Source organism: Equus przewalskii, chromosome 11, assembly GCF_037783145.1.
Source record: "Equus przewalskii isolate Varuska chromosome 11, EquPr2, whole genome shotgun sequence".
NCBI classification, from domain to species: domain Eukaryota; kingdom Metazoa; phylum Chordata; class Mammalia; order Perissodactyla; family Equidae; genus Equus; species Equus przewalskii.
This window is the reverse complement of record NC_091841.1, coordinates 3,107,587-3,125,388: the sequence shown is the minus strand read 5'-3', so window position 1 is coordinate 3,125,388 and position 17,802 is coordinate 3,107,587. Positions and strand designations below refer to the sequence as shown.

Here is a 17,802-nt window from a genome sequence, read left to right as displayed (position 1 = left end):
ATTTAAAATACCAAAATGCCGTATACATATTGAGTCAAAAGAGAGGCGAGAGAGTGTCTGGTCCTGTGAACAATTACATCACGATGTGGTTGTCTCCTCAACAGACTGCAGCTCACATCTCGCCTTCCCCTCACAACTGCTCTGTTCCCACATAGCATCAATCCATGGTCCTTGCGAGTTCCACCCGCAAATCCCGAATCAAATCCCCGCCCTCCGCTCCCACCTACTGCCTTCACTCAGGCTCTTCTCATCTCCACAGACTATTCTAACAGCCTCCCATCAAAACCTCCCACCGACTCTTCCTGACCAAGCTCAAATGTCACCTCCTCCAGGAAGACTCCCCCGCTCTCCATGCCATGATTAACTCCAAGTTGCTTTGCCACAGTAGCTCTTAGGACACACCTCTTACAACAGATTGCCCTCTACTGCAGTGCTGTCAAAGAGAAATATGAAAGCCACGTGTGTAATTTTAAATGTTCTAGTAGCCTCATTCAAAAGGTAAAAAGAAATTAAGTGAATTTTAATGTTTTATTTAACCAGATATATCCAAAATATTATCATTTCAACATGTAATCAATACAAAAACTATAACAAGGCATTCTACATTTTTTTCATATTCTTCAAAATGCAATGTGTATTTACATTTAAAGCATATTTTAAATTTAGACACTAAGATGTCATAAAAAATAATTGATCTGTATTGATGCCATAAACTTTACAGTTGAAAAAGTAGATTCATATACCCAAGTTGTTCCAAATGTACTTGAAAGTTTTATAACTGCATCAAATGTCAAGTTTTTGCTTTAAATTAAAATAAAATTAAGTAACATTTAAAAATCAGTTCCTCAGTCACATTAGCAACATTTCAAGTGCTCAAGAGCCACGCGCAGCTAGTGGCTGTTACATGGCATGGTGCGGCTCTACCGTAAATATTCGTATATACATCTGTCTTCCCCGATAAATCAGGCCGTGTCTAATTCACTTGTATCCTCCCCATCGCCAGGAATAAGGCTGGGCACATAAATGTGGGCCGAGGGGTTTTATGAAAGTCTGTTGACTAGATAAAGAAAAACAGATGTGACAATCACTTTACTCTATCACATCTTTAAATCAAGAGCATTCTTTTGTAAGGAATATAAATGGAAGTTTTTACACATACGCGCGCACACACACACACACACACTCACGTACACACAGGCCTGTATGAAAACTAATTCAGACTAAGTGATTGGATTTGTTGCTGGTTCCTTCAATAATAAAATGACTTCATAGACACCATTCCCCCTTCTGTGCCTGACCCTGTCTTCTCCTTCCCTTAACGCATTATGGGTATTCTACACAATTAACACTTCACAATGTGTTCTTACACTCTCGAGTTGTCTTCTCTATGTCTTGCCTTCTTAAAGTACATTTAAGCTTCTGGAGATAGAGAGCTTTCCTTGCGCCTGGTAACTATCATCACACGTGGCTTAATGGCAACAACAAAGTACAAGAATTTAATATGTAACACACAATCAACTCTCAGATGCCTTCTTTTTCAGCGAAGCCTTCCCCAATCCATCCCGGAAGCCCAGCTCTCAGCACTCACGTTCACCCGCTGTCTCTGGGTAGCTGGGACCAGCGCCCCACCCACAACATCGCCTCTCTATGTGCTACAGCGTGTTTTGCACGGGCGATTGTCCTGCACCCTCAAGGAGGCAGGATGCCGTTTGGAATCTCTGTTACAACACCCCCTCATTACCTGGTTGCAGTACCCTCAGCAAAACGGACCCTCCTGCAGGTGAGGCTTTCTGCCCCCACTTCCCACCTCATCTGCCCCTACCTACCAGCCAGGGGACGCAGCACAACGGGACAGAGAGAATTCTGTGAGGGCAGAGATTTCTGGTGTTCTTAGTCGCATCTCCTACTTCCAAATAACTGATAAATCAACACAAACATAAACTTCCACAAAGGGGGCTACAGGAGGTTTATCTTTTATTTTAACGTTGCTCGAATAAGGACAAAATAAAAATAAGCACGAAGCTGTCTTGGTGAGTCAGTCCCGGGGTCCCTCTGCGTCTGTGCTGGAGTTCTCTCCCTTCCGCGCGGACAGCTCCTTGATGGCATCCATCTCTGCAGGGGTGAACTTGGGGGTGAGCGTCACAGCATCATAATCGAATTCTTCATTAAGTGAGAAGGGCTGGACTTCGTCCCCGAGCATCTATTAAAGATAACAAAGGAGGAAAATCATATACAATCTTTGTAAATGAAGATAAGGTTGAAAACATAAATTCTCTGTTAATATTTAATTAACTTTTCTTAGACTTCAGAACTCTCAGCTGATTAAGCTGTTTTTAAGTAAAGGAATAAATTCAATTATTCAATTTGACCTAATTTAAGCCTGTTAATATGCCCATTTGCACCATCTTGCATCTGAAAGAACATCATTAGCTAATTCCGCCCACGGCAAGAATCAGGAAGTCTCTTTTGCACACATTCATGACATTTTTACCACTTGTAGTGTTAGGGCTGGAGGCATATGAAAAAACTTAGAGCTATATTAAAATGCGAGAAAGTATACCTTAATATTTTGATCAGCCTTAAATACATTTTCACCATCTACAAAAAAAGACTTGTATCAAGGGCCAGCCCGGTGGCACAGTGGTTGAGTCAGCGCACTCTGCTTCAGCAGCCTGGGGTTCACAGGTTTGGATCCCAGGCATGGACCTACACACCACTCATCAAGCACAGTGTGGCGGCATCCCATTTACAAAACAGAAGAAGAGTGGCACAGATGTTAGCTCAGGGACAATCTTCCTCACCAAAAAAAAAAAGACTTGTATCAATAAAACATAAGTTTCAAAGATAAAAATACCCTATACTTAATATCCTTACTTCTTGAAATAACACATATAATTCCTGGGCCACAAACAGTAGGAATTAAACACATAGTCTCAGCTTAAATTAAAAAGTCCAGGATTCCTTTTTCCCCACCAAGAATTTTAAAAATATTACAGAGTTTATCATAAGTCTGAGTAGCTGTAAAGAAATGTAATGATTTTGTATTTATTTATTCACAATCTGTGAGTTTTAAAGTCTTCCTCAAGGAAGGTAGATTAAAAACCCTATTTTCCAATAAACCAGAGGAGAATGCCTTACTTGCACTGTATCACCCTACGAGGTCTCCCCAAAAGCAAAGGTGTGAGAGGAGGAAACCCCTCAGCCCCGCTCTGTAGCTCTGTCATACGGATGGTGATGCTGAAATAACTGAAAACTATGGTTTAGACAAAAATGAAAAAAATGCCCTGAATTAATAATCAGCTTTTAATATTCTGGCATGAAAAATGATCCCATTGAGTGGCTTTTGCAATGTTCTTGAAAATGGAGCTTATAGCTCAGAAACTATGTGCTGTTATTGAAGGTGAAAAAAACAAGCCATGAAAAGCAGGTATCTCCTATCTGTTGGGCAAGCTGCACCTTGCGGTTCGATGCGCAGGGCTAACGGCACACACCCAGCCATCTATCATCCTTTCCTAGTAAAGCCAGCAAGGGAACAACTTTCAGAGACTTGTTCATCTCCTCTATTAGAAAGCGTATGCTTCCCTGGCAAAGACAACAATTGGAGATGCCCCAAGTGAGTTCCCACCAGGTGCCAGCCCCAGTACTCAGAACCACATGGGGATTAGCAGTAATCTTGAAACAACACTACCTGGAGGCATTGTTACCCCCATTTTAGGAAGCTCTGAAGGCTTAAGTACTTGCCCCAGGCTACAGTCCGTAAGGGGGAGAAGCAAGATTTGAATCCAGGGCAATGTGCTTCATGGAAAGCTTCACCCTCTCAACAAAGACAGCAGTAAAGATCCACCTTGAAGTTTTCATTAAGCTGAGTCACAGCTCTTTGGGAGAAAAGACCTTTTCTGAATAAGCTAAACAATTCCCATCACCTATCATAACAAACGTACTCGAAATGTGTGGATTACTTCTGACTGAGCAACTGCTTCCATAACAGAATATCTTCAAGCAACAAGACTAGGACCTGAATGATTAAATAACCAAGAAACACCTTGGGGGTTTATTAGGCAGCAACAATACAGAGCCCTTAGCAACTCCTTGTGCCTGATCCCCTTTGAGAGTGAAAAGGATGATAAAGGTCACTACCTGGCACCCCCAGCAGCCTCGGCTGGTGCACGTGGTTATGTATATGCAGAAGAGCTGCAGATGATGGCAAAGACGACTTTCAAGTTGTGCATTTGGAAGAGCAAACGTGGTGGAGAGCCCGTTCTCCCCTGTGTGTCAAGCACATGGCCCGATGACATTGCCCAGCCTCGCTGCTGGCAGAGAGGAACATGTGATTGAGCGGTCACCAATGGAATGCGAGTAGAAATGGAGAGTCCAGAATCCTGAGTCTTGGGGGACACGCTGTCCCCATGCCCTCAGCCGCTGCCCCTCCAGGTAGGACGGTGACCTGACTTAGATGTGCACGTGAGGACAACGTCCTAAGGCAGAGTGGAGATCCAGAGAGAAGGAGCCTGGACCCCTGCTGACCGCAGGGAACAGAGCCACCTGCTCACTTTCAAGGCTCCGCAGACTGTTAGAGGAGAGAAATTCACTTCTATCTCCTCCAGCCACTGAATTACCCTCGGGATGCTCTACTATAACAGCCTGCCTTACCTTAACTAATGCAAGACGTTTATGGGACCTCGGAAACAATAATAAAGAGAAAAATGGCCAGTTCAGACTCAAAGAGATAAGAAAACTGTCCGTCCTTTCTAGTGCGTAGTCCGCAGTGGCACTGTCCGGCAGCACAGCGTACATCATGAAACAAATACAGTTTCCACATAAAGACATAATTGCTCTCTGTGTTAAAAAAGATATACACACATTTGAGATAGATGGCAGTGAGAGGGACCCAATTAAGCAAGCTGAATTCTAAATTTTCCCATGAGAAAAATACAGAAGCATGTATGTAAAGCAGCATTTCTCTGAAAGGACAGGTTACAAAATCAAGGAAATTCTGAGACAGACGGAATTCCCTGTGGAGTACCTCTTCCCTCTGCTTGTCTGCTCCTTTCCTGGCGGGCGTGGGCTTTCCTCCAGGGGGAAGAGGCTGGGCCACGGAAGGGACGTGAGAGGGAGCACTGGCGCTCGCATCCGGCTCCACTTCTCCCGGAAGCAGCAGCAAGTCTGTTGGATACAAAATACTTCACTGATCCTTTCACCACGCTCACGACTGACCTCACCCACCTAAAGCCTCTAATAGGCAAAAGAACGAAGCAAAGACGCTCAAGTCAGGTGGCCCAGCTCACGCTGCCTGTCCTCGTTTAGGAACCTGACCGGAGGGATTCCCCTTTCTATAAAAGAGCAGCCACTGGTGCATTTATTTATATCTTATTGTTGCAAAGTTACATCCCATCCAAAAGTCTGGAGAAACATTGTTTTGGGAGTAACTTGGTCTTGCCTTTCACCCCCAAGCCAATTCCTGCTTCTAGAGGAAAATAAGGCGAGAAGATGCTACTTTTGCCTCCTTTTCCCATCTTCTCCTGAGGGTGGAGAGAAAGGAAGTGGAGTGCTGATTTCATCCTGTAACGAGACAGCAATACTTCAAAAATATATTTAAAAACAATGATGCCAGGGGGAAAGAATTTTAACTTTCAGCAGAAAAATGAAATACTCTGTCATATTCAGAATACATGGTCTAGTTTTCTTCGCTTGCAGACAACAACAATGTGTTTCCAGCTTGTTTAGCACAATCACAAGGATTCGATAACCAATCTTGGTCTTCTGATCGATCCGTTACAAGTGGACATGTTCCCTGATTTTTGCGTGGGTGGCAGAACAGGGGTGCCTCGCAGACAACTGATGATCCCCCACAGACTTCTTCAAGGAGGACAGAAACACACAGCGGCACGGCAGGTCTCCTGCTCGGTCTGGGTTTTCAGAGGACCAGAACGGCTGCGGGAGCTGGCCAAGAACTTGCAGCTGGCGTGCGGTGCTGCTGCCTGCTACTCAATGATGATCCTAATGAAGACACTAATTAAGTTCTCAGTGGAAGTGATTAATTAACAACAGGCATGCCTTGGCTGTTGCCAGTGGCAGCATATATAGGGAGATAATTGAGCGGGTATTGATATTGAAAAACTGAAATTTATTTGAAATACCTCTCTCACCACTGCAGACAATCACCATCATAAAAAACATGATCATGAAGTTCTTAAGACTCTAGCAACAGAGACCACACTCAGACAACCTAGAAACTGAGAACGTGGGTAGAGGGATGGGGAAGAAGGTAGTTCTACTACAACTAATTATTGAAATCTTAGAATATGATCTAATTAATTAGCAGAAATGAAAACAATAATAATAGTCAAACACTTATAAGGTGACATTGTGTATGCATTAACTCAGCTAAGCCTCCCAACAGCTCGCTTCTTTCCTGCTCTACAGGCAATGGGCTCTAGGCACTGAGGGGAGCTCACTGGAGGGGCCATGGCTGGAAAGAGGCAGAGCGGACAGCCCACCTGCAGAGCGCGTGCTCTCAGCCCTCCATGTCACAGGAGCCTCTTCTAACTAAGTATTTTCCTTACCTATGTTATTGAAATCTATCAGATTATACATCCAAACTCAGGACCAACAAATGCCACTGCTATGGCACGTTAGCGTGGTGAGCAGTGTTAAGTGTCGTTATATTTAACACCCAGAGAAGCGATATTTTAAAATCAATAAGGTTGGTGGAAAGACTGCCTTTCTAGTGCACCTGTTTATGAGTTTGCAGTCAAACTCCCTGGCTGAGCTCCCTGGCGTAACTGCCGAGGACTGGCACAAGCCTCGTCAGGGGCCGGCCAGCAACAAAGGCCAGAAGGGAGAGGTTCCCACCTCTTAATGGGAAAACCAGTATCCACCAGACCCGCTGGCTGCCAGTGTAAACGCCAGTTCAAAGGTGAAATCGAAATCAATCCTGCTTTCAGGGCTCTTTAAAATCTGATTGACAGCACTGTGCACCGAGGAGAATGACTGCCATTCCTTTGCTGAAACTGTTCGCCTGCCTAATGTTTGCAAAGAAGGTAGGGTTTTCGACAAAACGGCTTCTTTCACAAAAATTCTACTGCCACGGGAACAATTCCTTCAAAACAACTAGTCAGGATCCTCCACACTTTAAATCCTTGTCATTTGTTTCTCCAGGGTGAAAGCAAGATGCACAAATGCAGAGCTACTGGTGCCTAACATTGCCCCTTATATACAGTAAATTCTCAACAAATCCCTGCAGACAGAAAATTAACTTCCTGCTTATCAACTTTCAAACTGAACAGCAAGTAGCAAGAGTCCACCTACCAACAGGACATTGTGGATGATGTAAAATAGGCATAGTCCTTACCCTCAAAAACTAAATTTTGTTACAGGGATAAGATTTTCCCACATAAAATCAGAGAATAATCAAGAACAAAATTGAACAGCTTTAACTCTGAAGAGGGCAGTTTTATAAAAGAGTGAACCCAGTATGGATGGGAATAGTCTGGTAAGACATAGGTTATGAAGAAAGCTACCTTATCTTTCAGCCATTTTACAATCATGGGTATGTTATTCACAAACTCATATTCTCTGGGGGAGAAAATGATTACACTCATTGATGGTGGGGAATGGAGTTTCTGAAGTTCTCTGCAAAACTTTCTGAAACTGAAATGCTTTAAGAAACTTAATCTGGGGGCCGGCCCCGTGGGCAAGTGGGTTAAGTTTGTGCGTTCTACTTTGGCAGCCCCAAGTTCACTGGTTCGGATCCTGGGCACGGACCTACACACCACTCATCGGGCCATGCGGTGGCAGCGTCCCACATAGAAGAACTAGAAAGACTTACAACTAGGATATACAACTATGCACTGGGGCTTTAGGGAGGAAAAAAAACTACAAAAGAGGAAGATTGGCAATAGATGTTAGCTCAGGGCCAATCTTCCTCACCAAAAAGAAAAAAGAAAAAGAACAAAAGAAACTTAATCTGATCTTATTAATTGTTGTTTCTAAGACAACAAAAGGCCTTGTTTTCATCTTAACTAAATACCACCATCATGGCTAATGTGCATTGTAGAGTCAAGGCCACTCTCAACAATGAATCTTGATGTTGGATGGCAAGAGTGGTTGAAAACACTTCAATCTCTTCTTTCTCAACTACATGATAAGAATTCCCAATATTTATACATTATGTGTTCATGCCATTTGTCTTTCTGTATTTAGTCAATGATTAGCAAGTCAGAAGCTATAATCACCTAAATTTAATTCAACATTAAAAAGTAAGCAATCTACTTAACAGCTGATAATTTAGACAATAATAATATTTAATAAATAATATATAAATATGCCTGGCATATTTATAAAATTAGCCAATCTGTTTCTTTGTTACCATGTAGAGAAGGCCAAAATTTTCTGAAATTTTGAGTTCTCTAAGACCAAAAGGATATAGATAAGAAATACGTTAGTAATCCAGGCCTCTTCTGCACACAGCTTCCAGTTATGAGGGTCCATCTCAATGTTCTTGTTCTCACAATTTTTTGAAGAATCTAAAGAGCTTCTGTTTACGTGGTTTATATCTATCACTATTCACCACATTAGAAATTAAAACTGACAAACTTTCAGATATTTGTTGAATCATTAAAAATAATGCCATTATATACTAAAATAAATATTTTAATGCAAAATCTATCTTCCAAAAACAAATAGTAAGAAGAAAAGCACTGTTTTACATTTTTTGATCTTTTTAAATATCTGCCCTAAGAGAAGAAAGATGAATTCTACATTTGCTTCTGCATTCAATTTTTGAAATATGTATGTCAACTGAAGTAAATGAAGGAAATATAGTCTCTCACAGATATGTAGTTGGAAAAAAGGAGGAGTACTGTAATAGTCTTTTTATATAATTGTAGACATTCCTCTTTAATACCATACCAGACTTAACAAACTACAAAGTTTCTAAAAATAGTTTCAATGTGCAATCTGAAAACGCCTCAATGAGTTTTTCATTCTGTTACATTAAAATTCACTGGTCTATCTTACACGTTGAACGGATCTTTCTCCTATGCATGATTCTGTAACATCATCAATTGGTCATCTGGAAAATACTGGTTCACTGTTTTATGTAGATCTTCCAAATGTTGACATATTTCATTATACAGTATAAAAATCACATTAGTTAACATCACCAATTTTATCAGAAACACCTTTAAATATTGGGAAGCTGTCAAGCTCACACTACTAGATACAAGTTTTCCTAATTTTTACTTGACCCATTGCCAGCTTTATCACTGGCAAGGAATACTCTCAGCTGTTTGTCTTGAAGAGGCAGGCTCGCTCCATTCATTTCTGAGAACTATAATTTGTCTCAGTCAATCTCTCAAGTAAAAATATTGGTCCACGAAAGAAAGAAAAAAAACTAGTTCAGCACACCACTCAATCACACAAGTTTCTCCACGAGATAACTGTTATATTTCAGGATGCAGCAGAAGTGCTTTCTGCACACAGTCACCTCTTGATATCTGTCGGGGATTGGTTCCAGGAACCTCCGCAAAGACCAAAATCTAGGATGCTCAAGTTCTGGATATAAAATGGCATAGTATTTGCATACAACCTACCCACATCCTCCCGTCCACTTTAAATCATCGCTAGTTTACTTACAATATCTAATACAGTGTAAATGCCATGTCAGAAGTTGTTATACTGCATCGTTTAGGGAACAATGACAAGAAAAAGTCAGAACGTGCTCACTGCAGATGCAGCCATCCTAGGCCTTCTGATCTTTGTTTGTTTGAATCCGTGAATGCAGAACCCACAGATATGGAGGCAAGGACTGTACTTACTATGTCAGCACAACAACATTAAAAAAGGTGTACTCAAAGATTAAGATTTAATAAAATAAATAATTTTTACCACTTTATCAAGGGCATTTTCAATAGAAACTGGCATTTGTTTTAACTGCAATTTCCTAATAGTGAGGATTATAATGACTACTAGCATAGTTTGGTGCCATGACCTTGATTCACACTGAATTACACCACCTTTACTCCTCATTGCTTTTGTTACATCAATGCAAACATCAACACATTTGACCTTCAGACCTTGGGGTTTCCCAAGGAGTTCCTAGACCACATCCCTGGGGTCCACTGGTTTAGCTAGTGTCAGTCCAACCTTCCCACCAACACTAGAAAAGCTGGATAAAATACCAAAATCAACTACTTACAGGCATTGAACAGCTACTAGGGCAGCAAGAACTTGAGGGGCCAAGATCCCAGACAGAAGGAAAGCTCTGAGAAGTGAGTCCAAGAGTCTAAGCTGCTTTTCAACTCATGCCATCTACGGATTTACAAGCAGAGATTGAGAAGCAAAGAAAAAAGAGGCTAAGAGGCTGAGAAGCTTGGAAGAACTAGCAACAGGTTCACAGTGCTAAGAAGGTAAAAATTACAGTTCAGGGCCTCCAAGAGAGAGAGGCCGTGATTACCTCGAAGGGCTACACCCTAGAAGTAAGCAAGAACTAGAGCAGAGCAGCCCTCACAAACCCTCCAAACCCAGCCCTAAAGAGCTCCATCCCAGACTGGAGCAAGGTGATCTATGACCACTCTAACTGCTGGCAAAATGCTGAAGAAAAGCTTCTCTAGAAGAAGATAATGTCATCCAGAGCCTACATATTATTTTATACACAATGTTCAGCATTCAAACAAAAATTACCAGGTAGACAAAGACACCAGCTCAAAAGGGAAAATCAGTCATATGAATGGATCCACAGGAGATCTCAGGTATTGGAATTATAAGACATGAACTTTAAAATGTTCCAAAAAACACATTACAAAAACGGAAAATTTCAGCAGAGAATTGAAATCTGTAAAAATAGATACTCCAAATCTCTTTTAAATACTAAAATAACTGAAATATTAATGGCTTTAACAGAAGATTAGATATAATTCAAGAAAGGATTAGTGAACTAGAATATAGATAGTAGAAAATATGCTAACTGAAGCAAGAAAGGAAATATAAAAGAATGGAAAATGCAAAAAAAGAGTGTAAGAGATCCATGAGTGAGGTGAAAAGGGTCCAGGCACAGGCAATATTTGAAAAGACAACAGCTGAGACTCTCCCAACACTCACGAGAATCTCTACAAACCCCAACCAAAATAAAGCCCAGTCAAACACCAGCAAGGCACAGTCAGATCCCTGAAAACCAAGTCACAAATGCAGCCAACTGAGGGAAACACACTACACCTTCAAAGGAATGACAATCAGATTTCTGTCTGGTTTTCAACAATTAACACCAGAAAAGAATAGAATAACATCTTTAAAATATTGAAAGAAAATAACTATAAACCTAGAATTTTCAACCCAGCAAAAATAGGGGGCAATGAAATAATAACACAATACTTGATTAGTCTAAAACAGGCAAGAAATGAGAGAAAAAACAGGTAACTGGTAGGACAAGTAGAAAACAAAATAGTAAGATAATAGATTTAAAGCCAAATATCTCAGCAACTACATTAAATGTAAATGGACTAAATCCCCAATTGAAAGTCAAAATTTTAGGATATATATGTATGTGTAAACCATATGCTGCTTTCAAAAGACACATTAACTAAAACACACTTTGAAGAAAAAAACTGCAGAATAAATAAAAGTGGAGTGCAAAAGAGAAAGATTACTGCCCATCCAAGGAGAACGTGGGGAAGATCAGAGAGGAATCATTTCATGAGTGCGACTGACATCTGACAGTGATAATAAATGATATCCCCCATCTCTAAGCACAGAAATAAAAGAGAAATATATACAGGAGTCAGAAAGATGCAGATCAAACTGAGCTTTATAACTAATAAAACTGAATTTGAAAATGGAGCACGTCCTGCAGGCACAATTGACTTCTTATTTATCAAGCTTTCCTACCTCGGGCTCTCCCACCTGAGAGAAGCCCGCACAGCTGACAGGCATCCAGCCAGGTGTGGGCGAGCTGCTTCACCTGCCTCGGAGCCCTGAGAGAAGGGCCTCCGAGAGCAATGCCTCCAGACGTCTGCCTAGAGATGGCTCTCGGCCTCCACTTGCATCAGAATCACCTGGGAGCTGTAGAGACCGCCGATGCCCACGACACGCCCCAGACCACTGAAAAGGAATCTCCAAAGGCAGGATCCAAGGATCCGAGGTATTCTTTTTAAAGCCCCTCAAGTGACTCCGACGCCTTTCTAAGGTTGAAAGCCACTGCATAAGGCAGGCCTGGGCCCTGTCTAAAGTGTGTGTACTATAAGAAAAGTGGCACAGGCACAGAGAAGAGGACAGATCCCTTCCAAACAGCACAAAGCCCAAAGAAGAAACGAAGGGGCTGATCCTTATACACACAGTGTCTTTTCCCAGTGTCTCCAATTAAGGAAAGCCTTCCTTTTCCCTTGGGGAGAAACAGGTGGATTAACTGTTGAAAAGGCAGAATTATCTTCGCAAGGCTGTTCTCTTCTCAGGAGTGGAGTGGAAGTTTCCTCACGCAGTCATGAGGACTGGGCAGCAGGTCTGCCCTTGCAGTTGACATGGCTTTCAAGACGGACCTTAACAGATGGATAAGTTTGAACATACAAAAATTGGAGGAATGGGAATAGAGGAACATCTTGAAGCAAGCATTTTTGCCTCTCAATGTTTTTAGTGATCTTCCAAGCAATGAAAGAATGATTTTTAACAGTCTTAAGTGCAAAATAAATGAAATGCCTAAATGATAAGTTAGCTGAAATAGGACCTTTACACATGCTGTTCCTCATGCTGTTCCTATACTCTCCTAGCCACCCCTCACTCTCACTCCACTCCCCTCGCCTAGTTAATGGTTACCCATCCTTGAGATCTCAGGGACTCAGAGAACTTTCTCTGATCCCACAGACAAATTTAAGTTTCCCTGCCATAGGGTCTCATGAGATCAGAACAATTTGTGATCACATATTTGTGATTATCTGCTTAATGTCTAATTATTCCAATAAACTATGAATTCCATGAGAATAGGAACTGAATCTGTTTCATTTTTCATTATATGCCAGGCTCCAGTCACAGCTGTTGAAGAAGAAGCCTAGGTCATTCATAGTTTGCATAAACCTGTGTCAAGTGGACAATAAGAAAAGAATTTTTTTAAAAAAAGAGGTGACTGCTGTCTTCCTTAGCATTGGGAGCACTGGAGAGCTGGAAAATGGAAGTCAGATGAGGCTGCCCATCTTCAAACAGGAATCACTTGCCCATTGTCATCCAACTCAATCACCCACCACATAAACACACCCTCTGGGCAAGAGACTTGTCTAAGACAGTATAATTGTGAGAACTAGACCTCAAAAAAGCCTCGTCAGCCAGTGGCACTCGGCCAGAGAACAGGCTGGGCGAAGCGAAGAGGAACAATAAAGATGACCAGACAATCGCCCTACTCCCATGGCCTCGGCAGAATAATACCTATTCTGAATGACGATCTTCTGGATAGCAGTCTGGGGTGTGACAGCAATAACCAGCAGGTTAACCACATTCTCTCAAACTCAAAGGAGGAGAAGTGGTTAACTTGATGTCAGATAAACACAGGGCACCAAACTTTGTGGCCAGTGTCACCCTCTGACACCTGCTCAGTGCCGCTGCGCTGAGGCAGCCCCCCTGAAAGACTGTCTCCACCGGGCTGCCAAAGTGACAAGCCAAATCCTGGGAAAGAATCATGCTCCTGCCTCTCGGAGACTATTCATGCACGCAAATAAGGTGAACCAATAAAGTCGGTGGTAGAAAAACAATATGAAACTCACTTCCTTGTCGCCCCAGGCAAATCTGCTGCTTAAACAACAACGGAATCTAATCAGGAAACCGCTCGGCTGCCAAAATTATACAAGCAACTTGCCTATTTAAAATGTCACATTTCCCATCTGATATAAATATTTGCCTTCTGCTCACATTCCTAAAGTGTAACACAAATTAGGCTCAAACTAAAATTCACCTTGGCACAAACTATTTAATTTCTTTTTCCTTTCAAATGACCCAGATTGTGCATTCTGAAAACTGCGGAGCCCTGGCGGTCTTCTGGGTAATTGGACTAGATCACTGAAGCCCAGTTGCTTCTCAGCCAAGCTTGTCATGTTATTTGAGGGTTATTTGTGGGAACGTCCTGACTGGCTCATTCCGGTCCACTGAGACGTGGCTCAGCCTCAGTAACCTTCTAGACGCAAATTCAAGACCGCCTGTTATCTGATTTCTGGAAAAACCATACTACTGAGATGTTTTCATGCCATCTTTTAAACTGAAGAAATACGTCTGGTAATAAAAGAACATGACTTGAAAAAACATTTAAAGAAAATGTGAGAATAACGGAAAAGGTAAAAAAGTTAATTCAAAAGATTGATATAACCGAAATCCAATTCATTGGCTATGCCAGTTGATGTCAGTATACAGACCTCCTCGTTATGGCAGAAAGCAAGAAATTTAAACCATTGCAAAAATGCCCAATCCATACACTTTTGTGCCTGCCTACAAAATTCATTTTATATTGCAAATATACGACACGCAGACTAGAACCATGTCTCCCAGTGTCACAGAGACGACCTGTGTCAGAACGCCCCGGGGCAGCGGGTAAAGACACGGATCACTAGGCGCCACAAGACCTTCTGAATTAGACTCTTTCTGGGGAACAGGACCAGGAACCTGCATTTTTAACAAGCCCCCTCTCCCTGAATCACCCAAAACAGTGCACCTGCTCACCAAACTCGGCTTCCTCATAAACCCCTACCTGTCCCTCCTAACCCAACGGGAGCCCCTGGGCTGCTCTTACATAGCAACTCACAGCTGCCGAGGACGCTACTGTAAAGAGAACCCCTCCCTGGAAATGTGATTCCTTTAGATCTCTGATCTCATCTGAACCAAGCAAGTACCGAAAAATCTGCAAAGTCTACCGGGCAATGGAGTGCTTGAAAAATCATCCTCTCAGTGGAGTTGTGTGATGCTCCGAAGAGGAATAAAAATGTTAATTGCTTCCAAGTACCAAAGCCTCTCAAATTCAGTCAACTGGAGAAGCCAGAGCAGGGGCTTATACGGCAATTCACAGAGAGTCGCCGTCCCCGGAACTCTACACCCAGGGATCTAACTCCTGTCTGATTATAAATAAGCCTCCCTCCCCCAACCACAAGGCCCAGACTCCACTTTATGACCACGTGAAGGCTGTAACCCACACGAACGCCAGCCACCAAACCCCCATGGAAACGGCCCCTGCCCCCAGTCAACACTGACTGTGAGATATCCTTGCATATTAAATCAGGAACCAGAGTTTTCAAAATAACCCTAATTTTGAACATATTTCAAAGGGCCTTTGAACAACAAAGGACACCTATGCTTGCACAGAAATGTCACCCAGGAAAGGAGAAGGCCTCACCTGTATAAACAGCAGTGGACTAGCCTTAAGCGCCCCCCCCAGCCCACTCCTTGTGGGAAAATTGCCCAGAAGAATCATTTATAACATCTTTAGTATTAAATGTTTGGTTCACATAGTTGATAAACATTTATTAAAGTAAAAATTTGGATCTTATTTTCTTTTTGTTTATTTTATGATCAATTCTGCTATTTTTCTGATTTTTATAATCAATTGATATTTCTGTATCACTCAAAAGTCATCTCAATATACAATATGGTGTTTCTAAGAAATAAAGATTTTACTTACATGGCTCTACTTGAGACAATTATCCAAAAATCAATCACCTGGCAAACTGTGGCGACGGGGAGCACCTTTACTTCATTTAAGACCAAAGACCTTACAATCTTCAACAGGCTTTGACCTTTCAGCTGAAATCTTCGTTATGAAAGAAGAAACTGCATGACTCTAGTTTTCCTTATCTCAGGGAAGGTGGTGGCAGGGATTGCCAAAAAAAGGAAAAGCTGTCTAAAGTCTTATTTGTAGTTTCTACAAAGAGGTCAAGCAGTACAGAAAGGAAACAGCAAGCATACCTGTGGGCATCTGGGGCCTAATCTCTTCATCCGTGTCCAAATCTTCCAAATCTAGGAAATTGTCTACCTAGAAAAGGATTAACATCATTTTTATGCATTTTAGACCTAAAGAAAAAACTTCAAGAATCAATGAATCCACTTGCACAACATTTAAGTGAGCAACTGAATCCACTTTTCTCATTAACTTTGAGTCCCAGGTCAAGGTCTTTGTGCTCACCGTGCTCTCCCAGGGACGTCTGAAAGACCCAATAAATTTGGAAGTTGGCCTGGATTTTGTAGCCACCATAGTAAGATCTCTACACTGAAAAAACAGTCTGGGCAGCTTTTGAAAAGGGACTTTGTTGCAGATTCGATCCCAGAATCCTATCACCACCAAGACAGTGCAGAACAGTGTCTCTTTCCCTGTTTTTGTTTTAGTTTTGCTTTTCAACCAAATGATGGTGGTGGGCATGGCTACTGTCATAACAGCGAGCTTTTCACTCTGAAGAGTCAGAGAGGAAACTAAAGAAAGCCAGAGAGAAAGGTTCGTTCAAAACAAAACCATCCTGCCCCAGGTAAATCACAAAAGAGGTGAGTGGGGCAAAAAGTCAAGTGTTCTCTCTCAAGCAAATAAAACTGAAAATGACTTCAAAGGTAAAATCCAGAGCAAATGGCCTCTACAAACACAATAGCAGCATTTCAATGAAAAACTGTTCCACGTGGCATCCTGCTTTCCACGGACAATGAGACATTTTAGATTAACAAAATGGTAACATTTCACACCCGAACTAATTTATCTCAGGTGAATATCAAAGAGGGTAAACAAGAAAATGATTTCACCACCAGTGGGAAGGAGTCCTAGCAGAGTAAGTCAAGGTATAATGTTGAAGTGCCTTTTATGCTCATGACCTAAAACATGTACACAAGAAGTATCATAAAATTACAAATTTAGATCCCATAATTGGAATTCACAACATAGCCTGGGTCTTTCTTCCCCCAGCTCCACTTGCCAGGCCATGGCTCTTACACAGGAATTAAAAATGGTAGCTTCCATCGCTTTTAAGTATATAACTGCCCTTATTTCTTGGCATCCAAGTGACAGCAAAAATTTATCCTTCCATATGATGGTTTCGGTACTAGAACCTGAGGCTCTGTAACACTGTCATTTCTCTCAATGGTGCATGTTCAGGAGGAGTGGAGTCAGGTTTCTCTATGGAAGCACCCCTTCCATTGGTTAAGCTTTGAGGAAAAAAGATCCAGAACCCAAGCAACCAAGGACAGTTTCAGATACTCGAACACCAATTTAAAAAAAAGTACAAGGACAAAATCTGCTGACTTCTCCAACCGTGTGTGAGAGACAGCAAATGAGTCCTGTGGGCTTCTTTGCCGCGGAAGAAAATTGCGTCATGCCTTACCTTCACCTTTCCTGCCCGACTCAGATCACCTTGAAAGGAACTGCCAACTTTTTGGCCTTCATCCATCACTATCTGAAAAAAACAGTGAGGACATATTGACAGGAAATGAAGCAACCGACAAAAAAGGAGCTCATCTTATAGCCCTTCAAGTGATAAAACTCCCCTTGCAGTTTGCGTTAATTAGCTATGCATGAAGGACCGGATTCACTAAGTCATAGCAGTGGTCAAGGAATAGGTTTCAGGAGGTCTGACTTCTACTTCTGTCCTCTAGACTCAGCAACGGTGTAACCCAGAGTAAATTACCTGACCTCAGTTTTCTCAAGTGTAAAATAGGAACACTCCCCACCTCATTACCCATCTCCCATCCCATCCCGATGAACCTCTGGAGGACAAATCAGAGAATGCTAACACACATTTTCACGTTACCAAGAAACAATACCATCGAACAATTCTTTGCCTCTCACATGCTGGTTAATGACTCAAT

At 41.9% G+C, this 17,802-nt stretch overlaps 1 protein-coding gene across 5 annotated transcripts in view; it reads right to left on the bottom strand.

Moving 5' to 3' along the window:
• Positions 1-1,957: 1,957 nt before the first annotated feature.
• Positions 1,958-17,802, bottom strand: part of IFTAP (intraflagellar transport associated protein) — a 56,750-nt gene continuing 40,905 nt past the window's right edge. For all 5 annotated transcript variants that reach the window (XM_008534233.2, XM_070564843.1, XM_070564845.1 and 2 more), the window contains 4 exons: positions 17,319-17,390; positions 15,925-15,991; positions 5,024-5,163; positions 1,958-2,200 (listed from right to left, as the gene is read on the bottom strand). In XM_008534233.2, coding sequence (XP_008532455.2) covers positions 2,036-2,200; positions 5,024-5,163; positions 15,925-15,991; positions 17,319-17,390 — 444 coding nt within the window. In that variant the 3' untranslated portion in view covers positions 1,958-2,035. The remainder of the gene's footprint in view (positions 2,201-5,023; positions 5,164-15,924; positions 15,992-17,318; positions 17,391-17,802) is intronic.